Source organism: Antennarius striatus, chromosome 6 (assembly GCF_040054535.1).
Source record: "Antennarius striatus isolate MH-2024 chromosome 6, ASM4005453v1, whole genome shotgun sequence".
Lineage (NCBI taxonomy): Eukaryota > Metazoa > Chordata > Actinopteri > Lophiiformes > Antennariidae > Antennarius > Antennarius striatus.
In genome coordinates, this window is record NC_090781.1 from 9,409,698 (window position 1) to 9,431,129 (window position 21,432).

Consider the following 21,432-nt stretch of genomic DNA (forward strand, 5'->3'; position numbering starts at 1 on the left):
TGTATGTTCAGGTGATGGCTTGGCAGAAGAAACTTTAAACTTTTACAGTCTGGCTCTGAGAGCTTGATTATTAATATTTTACTTCTTACCAGATGGCAGAAGGGTAAAATATCTGTGAGAATGATGCATGGGGTCAACCATAATGCTCCTGGAGTGTACAACCCAGGCTGCACCCTGCCCCACTACCATCCAAAGACAGTGATCTTTCAAGGACAGCTTCAAAATGTGAGCTTCTTGATCGGACTAGTCGGCACTCACACTGACACAAACATAAAGTGCTTTTTACTGTATCCATAAAGTTATACCTGAGTTATGAATGTGCACATTTGGGCTCTGGAATTACACAAAATGTTTTATTGCTCACTTCTTTGTTGTTTTTCATAGTGTGTATATAATTATAATTTATTGACAACATTTGGATTTGTTGTTCATTGTGGAATTGTTGTGGTATATACAGTACGTTTTGATTGACATGTAATTGCATGTGTTCTGTCTGTCATTCAATGAAACCACAATTGTGCATTCACATTTTGGATTTTCCTCTCTTGAAAAAGCAGGAGTATTTTTTCTGACATTCACTATTTGAATAAACATTGATGTTGATTTAGTTCAAAGGTTCAACATGATCAAATGCAAAATGCTAGTTTCGGAGGGCATAGGTCTCCACTAGAGACCTAAAGGGGACTGTGATGCAACAGCCCTAAGGGTAATTTCCACCACAAACTGATGGGGGAGATGGGAGGCTGACTGGAAACCCTGAGAGCTCCAGAGGGCATTAGTTAATGTTTTAGTCTTATGTTTGTGAGTGTCAAAAACTTGAGCTAATTCAAGGTTGGGCCTGAGGCATTTTCCACTTTGAATCAAATCATTTCCCAATAGACTTACCCCCTGGAAGTGTCAAAAAGTTCTGTAATACAACAGGTGTCTTTACAAACAACAGTTTGTTTTTAATTAAAAAGGCCATGAGTCTTACATCAGGCAACTACTAATGAACCCTAGAGAGTGACAGTAACATCAAATTAAATGACACATGGTTCAATGCTTTGTTAGTAATGCATGTTGGAGGTCTGTTTTGACCAGTTCTCAAAAGTTTAATCATAATTCTCTTTTCCAACACTGATGCTCCAGAGATGATGTGACATGTTGGACAATATGATAGCTGATAGAATGTGACTTTGTCAAAATCAATGAATAATAATATTTTTGTGTAACAACGTTTTAATATTTAATAATATTTAAATATATGATTTATTTAAATTAAATGTAACATAATAATCATTATTTTTAATCAATTAAATTAATACAACTAAAGTCAGTAGAGACTTGGTTTTTCACTTTGAATACTGATATGACATAAGAATGACAGCAAATAAAGCCAGTAGATTGACAAGGATTGTTTTATTCACAGTTCCACTGTGCACATTTTTTGGGCATATCTTAACCACACTCAACAGTTATAAACAGTATCAATGCAACCACTAACTATTGGACCTCACCACAACTGAGGTGTGAATTAAAGATCTTGCTAAGATGTGCAGCAGTTGTCTGGTGCACAATGGGAGTAAGATACAGCACAAAATGTATGATTTTGTTTATGGTGTGTTTTTTTTCCAATACAACAAGGGTCTATGTTCAGTATATTCCAAAACAAGCGATACATTTAAAATTTGTAATAATAAGTTACCGATCTGTTTCAGATGAAAAATAGATTGGTAACGTGTCACAAGTAAAATAGTATAAAATAGTCTCTATAGTATAACCTTTAAGGTTTTAAGTCGTATAGACCATCATTTTGAATCGCACATATTTAGATCTTTTTTTAATTTATGTTTGTTGCACTTAAATGATTTGTTGGGGTACTCACTCTAAATAGGTGTCTGAACATGCTCAATTTTAGAATTTTTTTCAAAGTTAGCTGGATGAACAATGAATACACTATAAAAGTAGCTAAAGTTTTCAAGTATGCAGAGCCTACACACAAAACTCTCAGCGAGAACATCACAGTACGTTGAACCTGAAGGCCACAGTTGAAAAATGACTGAGGGATGAAAACACAAATAAGTAAAATATTGCAAATCTCTAAAGAGAGAAATGACAGACGACCACACGTTTTAGCTGTGCAATGGCTTGTAAAAAAGATTCATATCCTTTCGTAGCTTGCCATGATCCTTCCGTGATGCAACCATTGTTCACTGATAGTAACAAGTGATTTTTAATTATACATATTTATTTGTGTATTAGTTTAGGACAAAACAGCTTTATCAACTAAAGGACACAACAGACACACACACAATTCATCATACAAAGGCATTTAAATCAATCCACTGGACTTGAAGAAACTTTCTACAAGTCCAGTGTATTGATTTAAACACCTCTGGAAAACTATAGGGGTAGCAGTGGGTAGCGCTGTCGCCGCATAACACGGTGGGTCCGGGTTCAAATCCTGCTCTGTGTAGAGTTTGCATGTTCTCCTTGTGTCTAAGTGGGTTCTCTCTGGGTTCTCCGGCTTCCTCCCACCTCCAAAAACATGTGCTTCAGGTTAATTGGCCATTTCAAATTGCCAGTAGGAGTGAGTGTGTGTGTGCATGGTTGTCTGTCTTTGTGTGTGGTTCTGCAGCGCACTGGTGTCGTGTCTGGAGTGTCCCCCGCCTCACGCCCTATGCCAGCTGGGTTAGGCTCCAGCTCCCCGTGACCCGCCGCGGCGGACAAAGCGGAAGTAAATGGATGGATGGATGACCATAACCTGGATGAATGACAACCTCCATGTACGCAAAACCACTTTGGGTCAAAGAAGCCTTTTATTCACCAGTTCACTTGACTTTGATTACATGTATAAAGCATTGTTTCATGTTTCACAGCACAATATTAAATTTCTCATAGTTTTCTTTCCATTTTTCAATCTGAGGTTAAACTAAGGAACGTATTCATTCACTCATTGTCACAACCGCTTCATCCGCCGTCGCGGGGAGCTGGAGCCTATCCCAGCTGACTGAGGACATGAGGTAGGGGAAACTCCAGGCGCGACACCAGTGCACTGCAGAGCCACACAGACAAACATGCACGCACACACTCATACCTACGGACAATTTGGGATCGGCTGACTACCCTGAACCGCATGTTTTTGGAGGTGGGAGGAAGCAACAGCGCTACCCACTATGCTACCATGCCGCCCTAAACTAATGAACTGATTTTCATAATGGATCTGACATTGAACCAACAGCAATGTCAGATCAATACTGAAAATAGTTCATTCTCCTCTTCTCTCTTTTAAAAAGCGGAACTACAGAAGATCTAGTTTCATGCCATTTACTGTATATCTAAGACATTAAAGTCCTGTCAGTTTAGTTTGGTGAAACTTGTCAGAGGTTAGGCATTATTGTTTTGAGGAAGGCCTCATACTAACCTGAACAGACCTTAAGGAGGTTATGATGCAACAACCCTGAAGTGAAGTGAAGCTTACAGCGCTAGGTGAAGGGAGAGACGTGGGAGCAGACTGGAAACAAACTGAACTCTAGAGGGACTTAGAGTGTTTGTGAGTACAGAGAGCCTGAGGCAAAGTTCCTGGTCATCTCTTCAGATGCATGAACAACCATTTATTTTTTAATTAAAGAGGGTTGAAGAGGCATATCTGCTGATTACTGTACTAGGAATCCCTTTGGTTGAAATAGCACAATAACATGAAAACAGATACTTCACGGTTCAAAAGTTTATGTGACACAAACAACATAATTATGGAAAACTCTTGTATATGTCAAAAAATAAATTACAGAATGAATGAAAAAACCCAGTTTATATGTTATATTTGTTTTTATTGTTTTGTCTATTGAAATACTGTCTCAAAAGTGCACTGATTATGTATTTGTGTGTAATATTAATTAATTTGCCTAACCTTCAACAAGTTTTTACATCCAAAAATTGGTTGCGTCTTTTCAGGTAAGCTGTCCCAACTCAAACAATATGTTGAAGGTCCATAACTCTGACCTCAACTTTCTATTGCCCATCTACTTGGGGACACCAAGGGTATTATTCTCATTAAAGTGGTAATTTACATAGTTTTTCTGACACAAAAACTACCCCCTTCCGTTACAAAACTATGAAACTCGTGCACTGTAGGGTCTCGTCAGTGGATGAGCTATTTAGCATTCAGAGCCTATATGAATGGATTTTAAGTTTAAAAGTAAAAAACGTGTTATCTCCCCAACTATATATTTGAATAAGCTCACTTGAAAACCTCACGGTGTCACGTTGTAACTCCACCCACTCTCAATCTGTCAATCAAGCGCCCAACCAATCAAGGGCCCAACCAATCATGTGATTCTTTCTGGCATCTGCCAGAAAGGAATCACATGAACAATATGGTGTAAGGCATCGGGCAGCGACGCTTTTTGTTGCGGTTACGCCTTTCGTAAACACGACAACGCGGATATCCGGGACGAAAACGCCGGCCATAGTGAAGTTTTTTGAAAATGTTGGGTATGTGTTGTCGTGTGGATGCTGTAACCAAAACTTTTTCAATCCAGGGGGTGTCTCCCTGCGACGAATACCACTGTGACGTTAGTGTGTGTGACTCGTGTACTCATGTACACACAGAATAGACAGAGTTAAAACCGGCTATTTTCTGATGTATAACAGCGCCACGTCGAAGACATGCTTGACAGTTGGATATTTGTCTGTTTCTGTCTTTAAGAGTAATGAAGTTTATATACTGTATTTATTTATTTATGTATTCATTCATTCATTCATTCAATCATTCATTCACGTTCCTTGCCAAAGACGCTGACGCCAGTTCTGGGTCAGACCGGGATGCGCTGCCTGCTGGTGGGAGAACTCTGTAATGGGTGCGCTTGGTTTATAATACCAATACATAGCTTTCATTTGTTTGGTGTGAAGTCTGAAGTTAGTGTTTTATCATGGAATTTCCACGGGTTCCCGCTATTCTGTAGATAAATATAAGTGATATTCATGTTTTCTTGCAGAAACAGAGGTTTGCAAAGGAATGGGATCAATGACTATTTTGGCCTGATCTCATTATTTTCTTATATTCTCTTCATGAATACTGTTTTTTCATGTATTTCTCCCTACTGCTGTGGGATTTATCTGTAAAACCAAGGATTACTTGTACCCCATCATATCTTAAGTTTCTTGCTGCAGATCATGATAAAGGAGTATAAAAACATTACAAAAACACAAGAAAGTTTAAGTGGTCAGAAAACCCTGCAGATATTGTTGGTCTCCAACACATGAAGAGATAGATTCAGTACAACAATACCACAGGCCTGTCATGGCCTTTTGACACCTCTGGATCTTCTTCTTTTCCTTTCGGCTTTTCCCTTCAGGGGTTGCCACAGCGAATCAATTTCCTCCATCTAACCCTGTCTTCTGCATCCTCTTCCTCCACCAACTACCTTCATGTCCTCTTTCACTACATCCATAAACCTCCTCTTTGGTCTTCCCCTAGGCCTCCTGCCTTGCAGTTCAAAACTCAGCAACTCAGAATTTGACACTTCTGGATGATTTTGCAATTAAATATTGCTGAGAAAGTTTATGTATATATATATATATATATATATATATATATATATATATATATATATATATATATATATATATATACACACAGTAATCAATAATCCCTTGCTTATTCAAGCTTCAAGATGCACGGCTTCGCTACGTTGCAGATTTTTAGTGGGTAGTCACATGATATCGTACGCGCCTGCTATTTGCTGACAGCCTCCGGTTGTGTGCTGCGTTCCCAGACTCATGGAACGCAGCGTACTTCTGTGTATTGAAGAAACTCTTTTCTTAAACATAGAACTGTTTTAAACAGTCTAGAAGAGTATTGGGAAAAGGTAATACAGATGAAAGGTGGTTTAAAATCAGAATGGGGACGGTCCAAAAACGTTTAAATTACTGTAAATAATAAAATAAATAGTTTGGCGCTATATCAGGGAATTTAGTTTTTTGCGGATGGTCCTGGAACGCATTAACCGCGAGTAAAGAGGGATTGCTATATATTCCGTGAGTCTAGAGGTAAGATCTGGCCAAAAAAATCCAGCCCGGGCTTGAACTCTTACCTCTACTTTCAGTGCGTACGATCGGAAAGGTGAAGTGACAGGAGAAGATACAGCTGACGCATGGAGGGAACTGTGCAGGTATTGTAGATGGATGTTTCTCATACGGCACCTTCTCTGTTTTACCTAAATTATTTATTTTATAAAGGTATCCTTAGTTTAATATCCGACCCGGCCCAAATTTCGGGTTGGTTCAGGCTTGGACTCGGGCTCGGGTTTAAGATCTTACCTCTATGTCAGCCAATAGCAAGCGTGCATGATACCATGTGACTACCCACTAAAAATCTTCGATGAGGTGAAGCCATGCATCTTGAAGTTCGAATAAGCAAGATATTACTGTGTGTATATGTATATATATATATATATATATATATATATATCCATATACATGTGAATAAAGAACTTACATGGCCGCCTATGTCCTATCTGATGTGTGTGTGTGTGCGCGTGTGCGTGTGTGTGTGTGTGCACGTGCGTGTATGTGTCAGATTTTAGAGAGTTTGCCTCCGTCCTATAAATGGAAAGTGTGGGTGTGTAAAATTACTGAGACAGAGTGATAGAAAAGTTTATTGTATGATTAAAACTAAATACTTATGCAGCCAGCAAAATAATGAATAGCATGTATATAATGTTTAAATCTCTTCAGAAATTAAGACAATTATCTAGCTGTCAAAGTAGGAAACAGAACAGCTATATTCCCGGCATCAATGAATCGATGGCAAGACGCTGGAGACACCAGGATTGTTTTACAGCCATGTTACAGGCACTGTTCGGAAAAAAAGTGGTAATTAAAAATGTGAAAATCTTTTTGTATGCCATCTTTTTGTTTAAATATCTCATGATACAACACCGTTCATTGCGGCTTATAGACAGGTGTGGCCAATATACTGTATGTACAATATAGAGCATATACAGTATATCTATATGTTTTTTTTCTTTGAAAATTTAGTTTGTGCAGCGTATATTCAGATGCACTCAATCGTCTGGAAATGATGATAGTATAATAGAATGAACTAATCGGTTGTCTTACATCTTAAGTTTGCTATAATACAGTGTCTTGTTCATGTGCCAGGATATAACTGACTTAGGTATTGTACTGAAGACAATATCATCATCTCCACATTGTCTCTTCTCATTCTACTTTACTTTTAATTTTATTATGTATTAAAACTATCAATGTAGCCACAAAAGGGCACAAGCCAGTGTCCTATTGTGCCAGTCCCAAGTCTGGATAAATACAGAGGATTGTTCGGGAAGGGTGTCCGACATAAAATTTTTGCCAAATCAAACATGTGAATCAAATCTATGACTTCCATACCGGATCGGTCGAGGCCTAGGTTAACAACGAACGCCATCGGTGCTGTTGACCTACAGGGTGCCGGTGGAAATTTGACTACTGTTGGTCAAAGAAGAGGAGGAAAGTGTGTTCTAGGAAGAGAGAGAAGATGAATGGCAAGAGTATACGACTGACAGTAGGAAAGAAAAAGAAGATGTATTGAAACTATCGAAACAATGGACAGTTAGAAAATGTTTTAAAATGAATAACTGTGAAAAACAATACATTTCTTTTGCTATACATTCAATCGTTTTCATGTACCGCCGCTGTATCCGCCATAGCGGGTCACGGGGAGCTGGAGCCTATCCCTGCTGGCATAGGGCGTGAGGCGGGGGACACTCTGGGCACAATGCCAGTGCACCGCGGAGCCACATACAAAGATATACAAACACACACACACACACACACACACACACACACACACACACACACACACACACACACACACACACACACACACACACACACACACACACACACACACACACACACACACACACTCACTCCTACGGGCAATTTGGAACCGGCCAATCAACCTGAAGCGCATGCTTTTGGAGGTGGGAGGAAGCTGGAGAACTGGAGAGAACCCACATTTGATTGTTAATTTAAAAAAAAAAGGTTTTCTTTCATACAAATATGAAAATATTTTAGAATATCCATCCTTACCCGTCTGTACATATAAATAGACCATCATGACCCAGCAACATGCCTTCACCACGTAGATAGAATTACGTGGGTCATTAAAGACACTATATATACATACTAACTGCATGCTTACAGGCCCCTAGTGTGTTGTGTTTGTTCAGGGGCCTGTGTACAACATATACTGTATATATGTGCGTGTCTAACTGTATTCGGAGAGTGTTAAGAGAATTTCCCGTTTCGGGATGAATAAAGTATAATTGTTCTTCTTCTACCTCTCTCTCCCACCTAAATAGTTAATAAAATACAAAGAAATATATAAAAAGAAAAATCGGTTTCCAATTAAAGCCCCTTCTGAAGGGCCAGTCTGAAAACACAAAGGTATAGCATACAATCGTATGGATTACATAATAAGGAAACATAATCACAGATGTAATATGACTGAACGAACTGATAAGAATATCATTCTTAGTTATATTCATCATCTGTTTATTTATTTTTGCATTTGTATACAGTACACAAACTGGAATGAAATAAGGGCTCTCAGTATCGCATCTTACAACATCAAAATTGACTTAAATCCTGTATGGATTTTCAATGGGCAACCTTTTCACACAGTATCATGGCGACCCTTCATATCCCACTAATTGAGAAAAAAGGCCTAAAGAGCCCTAAAGAAGAAAAATCCTGGATGCATTCAAAAATCAAATAGGTTCTTTAATGTTCTTTAATGCTATGATCCACTGTTCTACCATTTTTTAAATAACCAGTTGAATAGATTTGTGTAATCCTACAAGCATTACCCTCTTGGTTGAGCTGCTAATATTTAAAATAAACTTGAATGTATCTCATCTGAGTGCATTCTTTCACCAGGGCACAACGGTCCCTGATTAATCAACTAAGCCATATTCTAAATTAGTTGCATAAATGACAGAGGTCTACCGTGGCCTAAGGCTCCAATCAAGTTTCATGGAAATCCAGTGAATAGTTCGTCCTGCTGACAAATCAAAAAATGAACCCCCTTGACAGACGTAAAAACAATAATAACATGCTCTGACATCATCATATAGTCATTCAATGAGAGGACATCAATCACAATCATTCCCAGAAATATAAAGCACTGCCCATTTAAGGACATGCATGTCTTGTTCAATGACAGAATTGAACAAGAATTACACAAATTTCTATTTCTGTACCAGGTTTGTGAATGCGCCTATATAATGTTTCTATTTGTGCTTCTTATAGGAGGTTTCGGAGCACAGGGAGAGACAGCAGTCTGTGAGATGTTGGGGAGCCCAGAGTTCCCTCTGTTATCTAAGGAAGGCGATATAACTATAGGAGGAGCTTTTTCCATTCATAATGAAATGCCAAATCCTCAGCTTTCCTTTATAGATACTCCAGAACGCCTCACATGTTCCAGGTACTACTTATTTTCCAATAATGTTTCATTTTTTTTGTTTCTAAATGGATATAATATCACAATTGTGCTGTCTCTCTTTCTAGGATGAACTTCAGGGAATTCCGTTTTGCCCAAACAATGATTTTTGCCATAGAGGAGATCAACAACAGCAGCACTCTGCTTCCTAATATTACAATCGGTTATAAGATATTTGACACCTGTGGTTTAACACTGCCTTCAACACGCGCAATAATGGGTCTAATGAATGGACAGGAAAGGTCCTGCTCTGGCCAGTCATCCGTTCATGCTATCATCGGAGCTTCAGAGTCTTCCTCAACCATTGTGATGATACAAATTTCAGGGATTTTCCAAATTCCTGTGGTAAATATTTCAACATATGTGGTCTTCTTTTTATATAACAAAAACAATGTCATAAAAATTGAAAACTGACAGTATAATAGTTGGTTTATAGAATGCTATGGCTGAGCTTTGGTTTGTTACAGTTTTCTCATATACATCAGATTGAGTTATGAATCAGCAATTTAATCATGGGACATTTTTCATCATCTTTCTCTGATGATCTAAATCTTATAAATGGCTTTTTTGTGTCCTTTTTCTTTTCCCTTAGATCAGTCACTTTGCCACTTGTGCTTGCCTGAGTGACAAAAAGAAGTATCCATCCTTCTTCAGAACAATCCCTAGTGACTACTATCAGAGCAGAACTTTAGCAAAATTGGTCAAACACTTTGGCTGGACATGGGTTGGAGCACTTAAAAGTGACAACGATTATGGCAAGAATGGCCTGGAAACATTTATCACAGCTGCACGTCAAGTTGGGGTTTGTATTGAATACGCAGAGGCCATTTCAAGGACAGACTCCAGAGATCAAGTGGCCAGGGTGGTCAAAGTGATTAAAAATGGCAGTACAAAAGTTGTAGTTGCCTTCCTTGCCCAAAGTGAGATGGATATTCTTCTTGAGGAAGCTCTGAAACAGAATTTGAGTGGACTGCAGTGGGTGGGTAGTGAGTCCTGGATTACAGCAGGTCATCTTGCCATTGAGAGGTACTCTGGAATCCTTATGGGGTCACTAGGCTTCTCCATCAGAAAGACAAAGATATTAGGCTTGCAAGAGTTTCTTTTGCAGGTTAATCCAAGTCAGGACCCTCAGAATAATCTACTGAAAGAATTTTGGGAAGTCACATTTGGTTGCAGTTTACAACCCAGTCTAAGTGGCCAGATCCAGTGTTCTGGCTCTGAGAGACTACAGGACGTTAACACTCCTTTCACAGATGTTTCAGAGCTCAGGATATCTAATAATGTGTACAAAGCTGTGTATGCTGTGGCTAATGCAATACATTCCATGTTAAAATGTGGATGGAATGGGCATGCAGTGAATAATTCATGCATGTGGAGAGATGATTTGGATGCAAAGCAGGTAGGAGGTGACTTCCTTAGACTATATGATAAATTTCAACAATTCATATTGTTGATGACTTTTCTCTTTTAGGTTGTGAATCACCTTCAAAATGTGAATTTCACATTACAGTCAGGAGAGCGAGTCTACTTTGACAGAAATGGTGACCCTGCAGCAACTTATGAGCTTGTAAACTGGCAGAGAAACAAAGCAGGAGACATTGTATTTGTGACCATAGGTAGCTATGATGCTTCACTACCAAATGGAAAACAGTTTACTATGAATGGAATAAATATAACATGGGCTGCTGAATCCATAAAGGTAGCAAATGTGCCTGAATACCATAAATACTGTATATGCATGTGTGTATTTGTACTGTTTAAGTTAGTGTGCAGACTAACATGACAATGGTCAGAAGCATGACCTTTACTGAAATTAATATAGTAATATCATAGAATGGATACTGTCTTGATGCAATTTAAATCTTACATTACAGAAAAAAAGAAACAAAATAGCTGAAAAGTTGTGGTGTTTTTTTCAGAGGCCACATTCAGTATGTAGTGAGAATTGTCGACCAGGTTTCCGGCAGGCTGTATTTAAAGGCAAACCCATCTGCTGTTTCTCCTGTGTCCCCTGTGCTGCTGGAGAGATCAGCAACTCCAGCAGTGAGTGGAAGACTATTTAACAGTAAATGATGTGATATATTAACAAAAATCAATCCTATATTTGTGTCTCACCTTCATGTTAACATTGATCGTTTTCATGTGATCTCAGCTTGAGCATGTGTTCCATTCAGATTCTCCCGAGTGTTCAAGGTGTTCATTGGAGTTCTGGTCAAATGAAGATCACAGCCAGTGTGTTCCTAAGGTGATTGAATTCCTGTCTTACAGCGAAAGCTTGGGGACCCTCCTTGCTACTTTCTCGCTGCTTGGAACATGTTTGACACTACTGGTGTCATGTGTCTTCTTTTATTTTCGTCACACACCTCTTGTCAAGGCCAGTAACTCTGAACTAAGCTTTTTGCTGCTCTTCTCTTTGACTCTGTGTTTCCTCTGTTCTCTGACCTTCATAGGCCAGCCCTCTGAATGGTCCTGCATGTTAAGACATACAGCGTTTGGCATCGCTTTTGCTCTGTGCATGTCTTGTATCTTAGCAAAAACCATAGCAGTGGTGATTGCCTTTAAGGCTAAAGGGCCAGTAAAGACAGTTCCGCAGTGTTCTTCCCCATTACAAAGAACAACAGTTTTTAGTTGTACTTTATTGCAGGTTTTAGTTTGTGCACTCTGGTTACACTTTGCTCCACCATTTCCCCACAAAAATACTGCTTATGCAGTAGAACGGATTATTCTTGAGTGCGATTTAGGTTCCCCCCTGGGGTTCGCGGCTGTGTTGGGGTACATTGGACTACTGGCTGTGCTTTGTTTAATTCTTGCTTTTCTGGCTCGAACGCTGCCTGATAATTTCAATGAAGCTAAGCTTATTACCTTCAGCATGTTGATATTCTGTGCTGTCTGGATCACTTTTATCCCAGCATATATCAGCTCTCCAGGAAAATTCACTGTGGCTGTAGAAATATTTGCTATTCTGGCCTGTAGTTTTGGATTACTTTTCTCTATTTTTGCTCCAAAATGTTATATTTTATTGTTTAAACAATATAAAAATACCAAGAAACATATGATGGGGAGAACCCTTTAAAATAAGTCACAAATGTACATTTTTCTGACATTTATGAAAAACATTGAAATGAGCAAGAGGTTTCAGACAACAGCAAAGATCCTTAAATTCTTTGAACTGATTGTTACTACTTTCTTCATTATTTACATTGATTATTTTATTATTGAAAAGTATTTATTTGGGAAAAAAGTAAATAATGTACCTGCAAATTGCGCTGATCAACTGAATGAATGCGCTATTTCTTTGTTGTTGTTTTTTTTTAATGTCTGAGCAGTTTTGTCAAATTAAACTTTAGCATTTTAGCATTCTGGAAACTGCAGTTGGTCAGTCAATCTGTCCATCGGTCAACCAAAATGGAATTTCAATCTCTGATTTGGAGTTTATTTGAGAAGGAAACAGGGATTCATACTGGGTATTTTTGATCAACTGACTTTGGCACTAATTAATTTTTCTTTAAAATAATTTTAATTCAATTTGAACTGAATTTTTTTTAAACAAAAAAAAATGAGTTATGACAAATTAATTGTAACACACCAAAATTCATTATGAGATAGAAAGGTACAAAGGTTAAGTCTCTTCAATAAGTCACGTCACATCATGAGCGCCATCATTGGTGGAGAGAAACATGGATGGTGTAATCAGCTATCTATGAAACTGAGGAAGTTCAGGCCTTTAAAAACCCCTTTATATAAAATACTCACAGTTTAGATTTTGCGTTTGAACCTTGGGTGTTACATATGTTACAACCTTGTTACATATCACTTTGGAAAGCTTTGCTGCTGATAGTGGATTTGGTGCTTATTTTCCTACTGGCTATAAGAAGAGGGAATCCTGTGTGTCAAACATATGGAACAAAAGAACAGGCTCAGTTTTCTAAGGAGGGTGACATCAACATTGGAGGCATTTTCCCCTTCCTGCCAGATTCCAGCTCTCCTGTCTGACCCTGGAAAAATTCAGTGTGAAGGGTAAGACACTGATGAAAGTACATATGACTGTAAACCATACTACACATAAAAAACTCTCTATTTTGTCAAGAAATCATCATGCACATTTTTCATAATTTTTGTCTTTGTCTTTTAAATTTCCAACACTGGCATTTTTCCCCATTCTCTTATTTTCAGACTACACCCAGGAGAGTTGCAATATGCGTACACTATGATGTTTGCCATTAAAGAGATCAACAACAGCTCAGACCTGCTACCAAGAAAGACTTCCTCCCACCTCCAAAAGCATGCGCTTCAGGATAAATTGGCCGGTCTCAAATTGCCCGTAGGAGTGAGTGTGTGTGTGTGTGTGGTTGTCTGTCTTTGTGTGTGGCTCCGCGGCGCACTGGCATCATGCCCGGAGTGTCTCCCGCCTCATGCCCTATGGCAGCTGGGATAGGCTCCAGCTCTCCGTGACACGCTGTAGCGGATACAGCGGAAGAAAATGGATCGATGGAAGATGTGAAACTCCACAATTTCTTATACATGTTTCAGATTAGTCATTTGGCAACTTCTGCATGCATCATCAACAGAAGAGAGTATCCCTCCTTCTTAAGAACCATACCTAGTGACATCTAGCAGAGCCAAGTTTTAGCAAAGCTTGTGAAAAACTTTGGCTTTCCCATAGGTACTATTTATTAGAACAAATAGTGACTATGGAAATGGCGGCATGGCTACTTTCCTGGAAGCAGCAAAAATGGAAGAAGTATGTGTTGAGTACTCTCTCTATTTATAGAATTGATCCAAGGAAGTGGTTTTTAGAGGTGGTTGAAATCATCAAGAAATCCTCTTCAAAGGTAATAGTAGCATTTGCTGATGGCACAGACCTTGACATATTTATTAAGGTGCTTCATGATCAGAACGTGACTAGAATACAATGGGTTGGCAGCGAGGGCTAGATCACATATCGCTACATTGCCTCTCCAATAAATGATGCTGTCGTCCAGGGGGAATTGGATTTTGCAGCACTAAATGCTCACATTCCTCGACTGCAAGAGTTCCTCACTAACAGCAGGCCATCTACCACACCAGGAGACCAAGGACTAGTTGAGCTGTGGAAGACGATATTCAGCTGCACACTGACTCCCATAGCAGAGACTCAAGCAGCCTTCCCTGTGCAGGAAGGAGCCTCTGTGGGACACAACCACACGCTTCACAGCTATTTCAGATGCCATTTTGCTGAATACAGTTTACAAGTAGACCACATATGCTTTTGCTCGTGCATTGCATATATTTACATGTGAACATGGACGGGATCCTTTTGAAAACAATACTTGTGCTGACAAAGAAAATATCCAACCGTGGCAAGTAAAACTGAAAACCACATGCTGTGCCACGTTCATCATACTGCCTTAATCACTAATAAATGACACTATTGTTTTCCTACAGGTGTTGCATTACACAGGACAATTTTACCACTACCATTTGTGAAAATGTATATTTTGATGGTTTGGGTGATTCTGTGGCGCGATATGCGCTGGTAAACTGGCAGATGGATGAAACAGGCTACATTCAGTTTGAGAGTATTGGTTACTATGCTGCCTCCAGGCCTGAGGGTCAACAGTTCCAAATGAAGGAAGGTGTGAGAGCTGTGTGGGTACGCAGAGCGTTTGAGGTAAGAAAATATAGACCGCCTGTCCTTTTAAAGGAACAACAAAAAATCATTGTATGCCTTTTATAAAGAAACATATTTTACCCTCTTGCTACTAATTAATATTTCAAATAAAAAATAAATAATGTGAAGGTTTCCTTTTAAAGTTTTTTATAATTCTGTCTCTGAAAAGCAGGTTCCAGTGTCTGTTTGCAGTGAGAAGTGTTTGTCGGGGACCTGAGCTTTTTTCAAGGGTAATTTGATCTGCTGCTTTGGTTGCATCCCCTGTGCTGTTGGTGAGTTCAGTAACAGTACAAGTGAGACAGCAGGATTCCTGGACTTTAACTGTGATCGTGTGCCTGTTGGGCAAAATCACTCTCACCACTTTACTGGTATACTTGAAGATGTATGTGCTGTACAGCCTAAACATATGTACGCTTTCAGATGCAGGGGAATGTGAGAAATGTCCTCCAGAATACAAGTGCAATGAAAAGAGGAACAGCTGTGACTTTAAAGTTATTGACTTCCTTACCTTCAGGGAAATAATGGGTCTACTGTTGGTCACCTTTTCTGTCTTTGGTGCCTGTCTGGCAATGACTACAGCCCTGATATTTTTTGGGTCCCCAGATATTTTTCTCAGATTAAAATATTTATGCATGGAGGCATCATGGGCTTGAGTCTTGAGATGGAGACTTGTAAGTTTCCATCTCATGAAGAAAGTAGGGGTGCAGTTCATCTGCCCTCTTCCATTTGAGTGTGTTTGACTTTTGGTTATGGGATTTGTTTTTCTCAAAGCCTTTTGCATTCATCACAGTGAAAAAGTCTCAGTGGAGCATCCTGTTGATCTCCACAAATCCATACCTAATCATAATGTACAATAATAAGTATGTCATAAAAAGATATGTACTGTATTTTATAAATGAGATCTAAATATTGAATTTTTTTTTTTTCTTTCAAGATGATATATTGAATGGCTATTGATAAATGTACACGATGTGTGAGGTAAAGTGACCATGATAGAATAAGTTATTTATTAAATCAATGTAGAGTATCATCTTCCCCCAACAACACAAACAGGCACCTCATTTGGTTTTGGTCTCCTCTGGTCTCCAGAGGATTTACAAGACCTGTTGCTCGATGTATATAAAGCTCTGACAAGTGCTGTTAAACTGGTTGGCCTGACATACAAACCAGAGCTATGCACACGCTGAGGCTGCTCGTCTTAGTTGTGCTGATAGGGAAAGGAAAATCGATGTGCCAACTCCTAGACACTGAACTGCCAGCTGAACTTGCCCGAGATGGTGATCTAATTCTTGGAGGCATATTTTCATTTCGTACAGGGCAGGATTATGTAGTTAACACATTTCAGACCATTCCAGAAGAACGAAAATGTAAAAAGTATGTATAGATAGATCTGTATAGTTCAAATAGTTTGTAAGTAATTTACACTGTATTGGAAATATTCATCTATATTATTTTCTATTTTTCATCACACCAGCTTCAATTATAGAGAATTTAAATTTGCTCAAACAGTAATATATGCTATAAATGAGATCAACAAAACACCTGATATGCTTCCTAATTTTAAACTTGGATACAAGATTTATGATAACTGTGGAACTGTGGACATACTGAGAGCTGCACTGGCACTGGTGAGTGGAGGAAACAGAGAAATCAGTGACAACTGCACCAAAACTGACACAGTGCAAGTTATCTTGGGACATTCAGGATCACAACCCACTATTGGTTTTGCACAAGTTGTTGGAAGGTTCCAGATACCTGTGGTAAGCCAAAGAAAAAAGATCACTCAAGTGAATGACTTTGAATGTAACATTGTAAATGTGCTGTTTGAGAGAGAGAGAGAGAGAGAGAGAGAGAGAGAGAGAGAGAGAGAGAGAGAGAGAGAGAGAGAGAGAGAGAGAGAGAGAGAGAGAGAGAGAGAGAGAGAGAGAGAGAGATACATGCATACACATACAGTATAGATAGATATGTGAGACTGTGCCATGTTTCCTCACTGCCACTAAATGGTTTTAATCTTTAAATGCAGATCAGCCATTTTGCCACTTGTGCCTGTTTCAGCAACAGGAAAGAGTATCCGACTTTTTTCAGAACTATTCCTAGTGATTACTACCAGACCCAAGCACTGGCAAAGCTCATCAAGCACTTTAAATGGAACTGGATTGGAGCTATAGCTGTGGATAATGAATATGGCCTCAATGGTATAACTGCTTTTAAACAAGCTGCGCAAGAATATGGTGTGTGCATTGAATATTCTGAAGCATTTTCATCATCAGATCCACCCGAGAGACTGCAGAGAATTGTGGAGATCATTAAAAAAGCCACTTCCAAGGTGATTATGGCTTTTATGTCTCACAGAGAAATTAAGATGCTGGTTCAAGTGTTGAATAAACAGAACATCACAGGAATGCAATGGGTTGGCAGTGAAGCTTGGATTATAGATCACTCTCTTACTGACGTTGAGGGGCATGACATCTTAGTGGGCTCACTAGGCTTTACTGTCACAAGAGCTAACATCCCGGGACTGGAGGAACACTTGAGGCAGCTCCACCCTTCTCAGTTTCCAGAGAGTCCGTTTGTCAGAGATTTCTGGGAAGACACATTTGACTGCATTCTGAGTGAAAATGCGAATGCAAATAAAAAACCATGCAATGGCTCAGAGACCTTACAGAATATTCAATCACAGTTCACTGATGTGGATGAGTTAAGATTCACCAATAATGTGTACAAGTCGGTTTATGCAGTGGCTCATGCTCTTGATAACTTGATCACATGTAAACCTGGTGAAGGGCTCTTTTCCAATGGCAGCTGTGCTGATATAAAGAACATTCAACCATGGCAGGTGAGGAGTGAAATTAATGTGACATTGCAATAATGCAAAGGATTGCTGTAATTAAACTGAATTAAACCTTGTATGTGAATATTTTTCTTTAGGTTTTACATTATCTGAACACTGTGAATTTTACCACAAAGGAAGGGGAAAAGGTGTATTTTGACAGCAATGGAGACTCGCCCGCAAGATATGACCTTGTTAATTTACAAAAAACAAACAGGGGAACAATGGAGGGATTAACAGTCGGACTTTATGATGCATCTCTACAGGAGGGTCATCAGTTTGTCATGAATAATATCAACAACATTATTTGGGGAAATTTACTCACGGAGGTAAAGAAAAGACATTCTAATTTACTAAATGTTTCCACGAATCGCATTATTACAGATACAAATTATTACAATTTTCTACTGTTTAAGTGCATTTAAATGGTTGGACAAATGGAAGTTTTGCTCATGTATTGTGTTCATGTGTAAAAGGTGCCTGTGTCCATGTGCAGTCAAAGCTGTGTGGCAGGAACCCGGAAAGTCCTCCAGAAGGGAAAGCCCATCTGCTGCTTTGACTGTGTACCCTGTCCAGCAGGAGAAATCACTAATTTAACAGGTAATAACATTATAAACCAGTATTCCCCTAACTCTATACCATGTAATTACACAAAATGAAATAGACAAGCAGAACTTCAGTTTTGAAATCTACACATCAATTACATTCATTATTTCCCCTCTATTGTCTTGTTTTGCAGATTCCATACATTGTACAAAATGCCCCCCGACGCACTGGACCAATGAGCAGAAAGATGCCTGCCTCCCCAAACCAATTGAATTCTTAGCTCATGATGAAATTCTGGGAACATTACTAGTCTTGTTCTCTCTGCTAGGAGTTTTTGTAACTGTAATCACAACTATAGTTTTCTACTGCCACAAAGAAACCCCAATAGTACGGGCCAACAACTCTGAGCTGAGCTTTCTGTTGCTGTTCTCTTTAACTCTGTGTTTCCTGTGTTCTCTGACCTTTATTGGCAAGCCCTCTAACTGGTCCTGCATGCTGCGACACACAGCTTTTGGCATCACCTTTGTCCTCTGTGTCTCTTGTGTCCTCGGAAAAACAGTAGTGGTGTTAATGGCTTTCAGAGCCACACGTCCAGGCACAAATGTCATGAAATGGTTTGGCCCCACACAGCAAAGGCTCAGTGTTCTGACTTTTACTTTCATACAGGTTTTAATTTGCATACTTTGGCTGACAATCAACCCCCCTTTTCCTTTCCAAAATATGTTGCACTATCAGGACAGAATCATCCTAGAGTGTGCTCTGGGCTCAGCCATAGGCTTTTGGGTTGTTCTTGGATACATTGGGCTTCTTGCCATGCTGTGTTTTATTCTTGCTTTTCTGGCTCGAACACTTCCCAATAATTTCAATGAAGCCAGATTTATCACCTTTAGCATGTTAATATTCTGTGCGGTGTGGGTCACTTTTATCCCGGCTTATGTTAGCTCACCTGGGAAGTTTACAGTAGCTGTAGAGATATTTGCCATTCTGGCTTCAAGCTTTGGTCTACTTTTTTGCATCTTTGTACCAAAATGTTTTATAATTTTATTTAGGCCAGAGAAAAATACAAGGACACACCTGATGGGAAAATCATAGAATAAGGATGTACAGTATATGACTGATTATTGTCCAAATTAACTGGAATGTATAGTGTCTTTTGCTATGTTTTATTTTGCATTCAAATTATAGTCTGTTTCATCTCTTTGTCATGTAATGTTTCTAATACATTTAAATTTCAATAACTGAATGCATGTCATCTGTTATAACTTTCATTAGATAAAACACCCATGTGTGTGTGTGTGTGTGTGTGTGTGTGTGTGTGTGTGTGTGTGTGTGTGTGTGTGAGTATATATATGTGAGTGAGTAGACACATTTGACTGCATATATATATATATATATATATATATATATATATATATATATATATATATATATATATATATATATATATATATATATATACTGCATTATATATGCATCCATAGTAATATAGTAAAACACTATTAATATTCTGCAAACATTTATTGGCACTAAATTTGTGCAGTCGACGAACTGTATTAACAAAATAAATTAGTTAGTTAGGTATTATTTAAAAAAAGAAAGGAAGTCTGGAGTGGCAGAGAAGTATGTTAGAACGGTGCAGGACATGTATGAGGACTGTAAGACAGTGGTGAGATGTGCTGTAGGTGTGACAGAGGAGTTCAAGGTGGAGGTGGGACTGCATCAGGGATCAGCTCTGAGCCCCTTCTTGTTTGCCATGGTGATGGACAGGCTGACAGACGAGGTTAGACAGGAATCTCCATGGACTATGATGTTTGCAGATGACATTGTGATCTGTAGTGAGAGCAGGGAACAGGTGGAGGAGAAGCTAGAGAAGTGGAGGTTTGTCCTGGAAAGGAGAGGAATGAAGGTTAGCCGCAGTAAGACAGAGTACATGTGTGTGAATGAGAGGGACCCAAGTGGAAGAGTGAGGTTACAGGGAGAAGAGATCAAGAAGGTGGAGGATTTTAAGTACTTAGGCTCAACAGTCCAGAGCAATGGAGAGTGTGGAAAAGAGGTGAAGAAGCGTGTCCAGGCAGGATGGAACGGGTGGAGGAAAGTGTCAGGTGTGATGTGTGATAGAAGAGTTTCAGCTAAAATGAAAGGAAAGGTGTACAAAACTGTGGTGAGACCAGCGATGTTGTTTGGTCTAGAGACAGTGTCACTGAGGAAAAGACAGGAGACAGAGCTAGAGGTAGCAGAGATGAAGATGCTGAGGTTCTCTCTGGGAGTGACCAGGAAGGATAGGATCAGGAATGAGTACATCAGAGGGACAGCACATGTTAGAGGTTTTGGAGATAAAGTCAGAGAGGCCAGACTGAGATGGTTTGGACATGTCCAGAGGAGAGATAGTGAATATATTGGTAGAAGGATGCTGAGTTTTGAACTGCCAGGCAGGAGGTCTAGAGGAAGACCAAAGAGGAGGTTTATGGATGTAATGAGGGAAGACATGAAGGTAGTTGGTGTGAGAGAAGAGGATTCAAAGGACAGGGCTAGATGGAGGAAATTGATTCGCTGTGGCGACCCCTGAAGGGAAAAGCCGAAAGGAAAAGAAGAAGAAGAAGAAGAAGGTATTATTTAAAAAAAAAAAAAAAGATGTTAAAAATCCTTCACTGATCACATTACAAAGTTCACATTCATGCTAAAATTGAGTTTCTTCACTTTAATAACAATATACTTATTAACACTTTTTTAAAAATTGGCCTTCATGATGAACGCGATTAACTAAAATGTCAAGATAAAACAATTATTCATTTACATCACTTTTGAACAAGTTCAAGTAGTTTTTAACTTTGAAAATACAATATAGTACGCAACTATAATAACATTTGTTGTCCCTTATCTACAAAACGTTATTTGGAAGTGTTTATTAATTAATAATTACAA

General features: G+C 39.0%; 2 protein-coding genes and 1 pseudogene across 2 annotated transcripts; all 3 read left to right on the forward strand.

The window, feature by feature from the left end:
* Nucleotides 1–9,332: 9,332 nt before the first annotated feature.
* LOC137596423 (extracellular calcium-sensing receptor-like) lies at nt 9,333–12,557 on the forward strand. Its single transcript, XM_068316944.1, has 6 exons — nt 9,333–9,469; nt 9,553–9,829; nt 10,077–10,883; nt 10,956–11,183; nt 11,404–11,527; nt 11,659–12,557. Exons 1-6 carry the CDS (start codon nt 9,333–9,335, stop codon nt 12,555–12,557), a joined length of 2,472 nt encoding a protein of 823 aa, XP_068173045.1.
* A 716-nt stretch (nt 12,558–13,273) lies between these two features.
* LOC137596802 (extracellular calcium-sensing receptor-like) lies at nt 13,274–15,787 on the forward strand (annotated as a pseudogene).
* A 575-nt stretch (nt 15,788–16,362) lies between these two features.
* LOC137596422 (extracellular calcium-sensing receptor-like) lies at nt 16,363–19,602 on the forward strand. Its single transcript, XM_068316943.1, has 6 exons — nt 16,363–16,508; nt 16,609–16,894; nt 17,158–17,970; nt 18,063–18,293; nt 18,441–18,564; nt 18,704–19,602. The coding sequence occupies exons 1-6, from the start codon at nt 16,363–16,365 to the stop codon at nt 19,600–19,602; spliced, it is 2,499 nt and encodes an 832-aa protein (XP_068173044.1).
* The last annotated feature ends 1,830 nt before the right edge of the window (nt 19,603–21,432 follow it).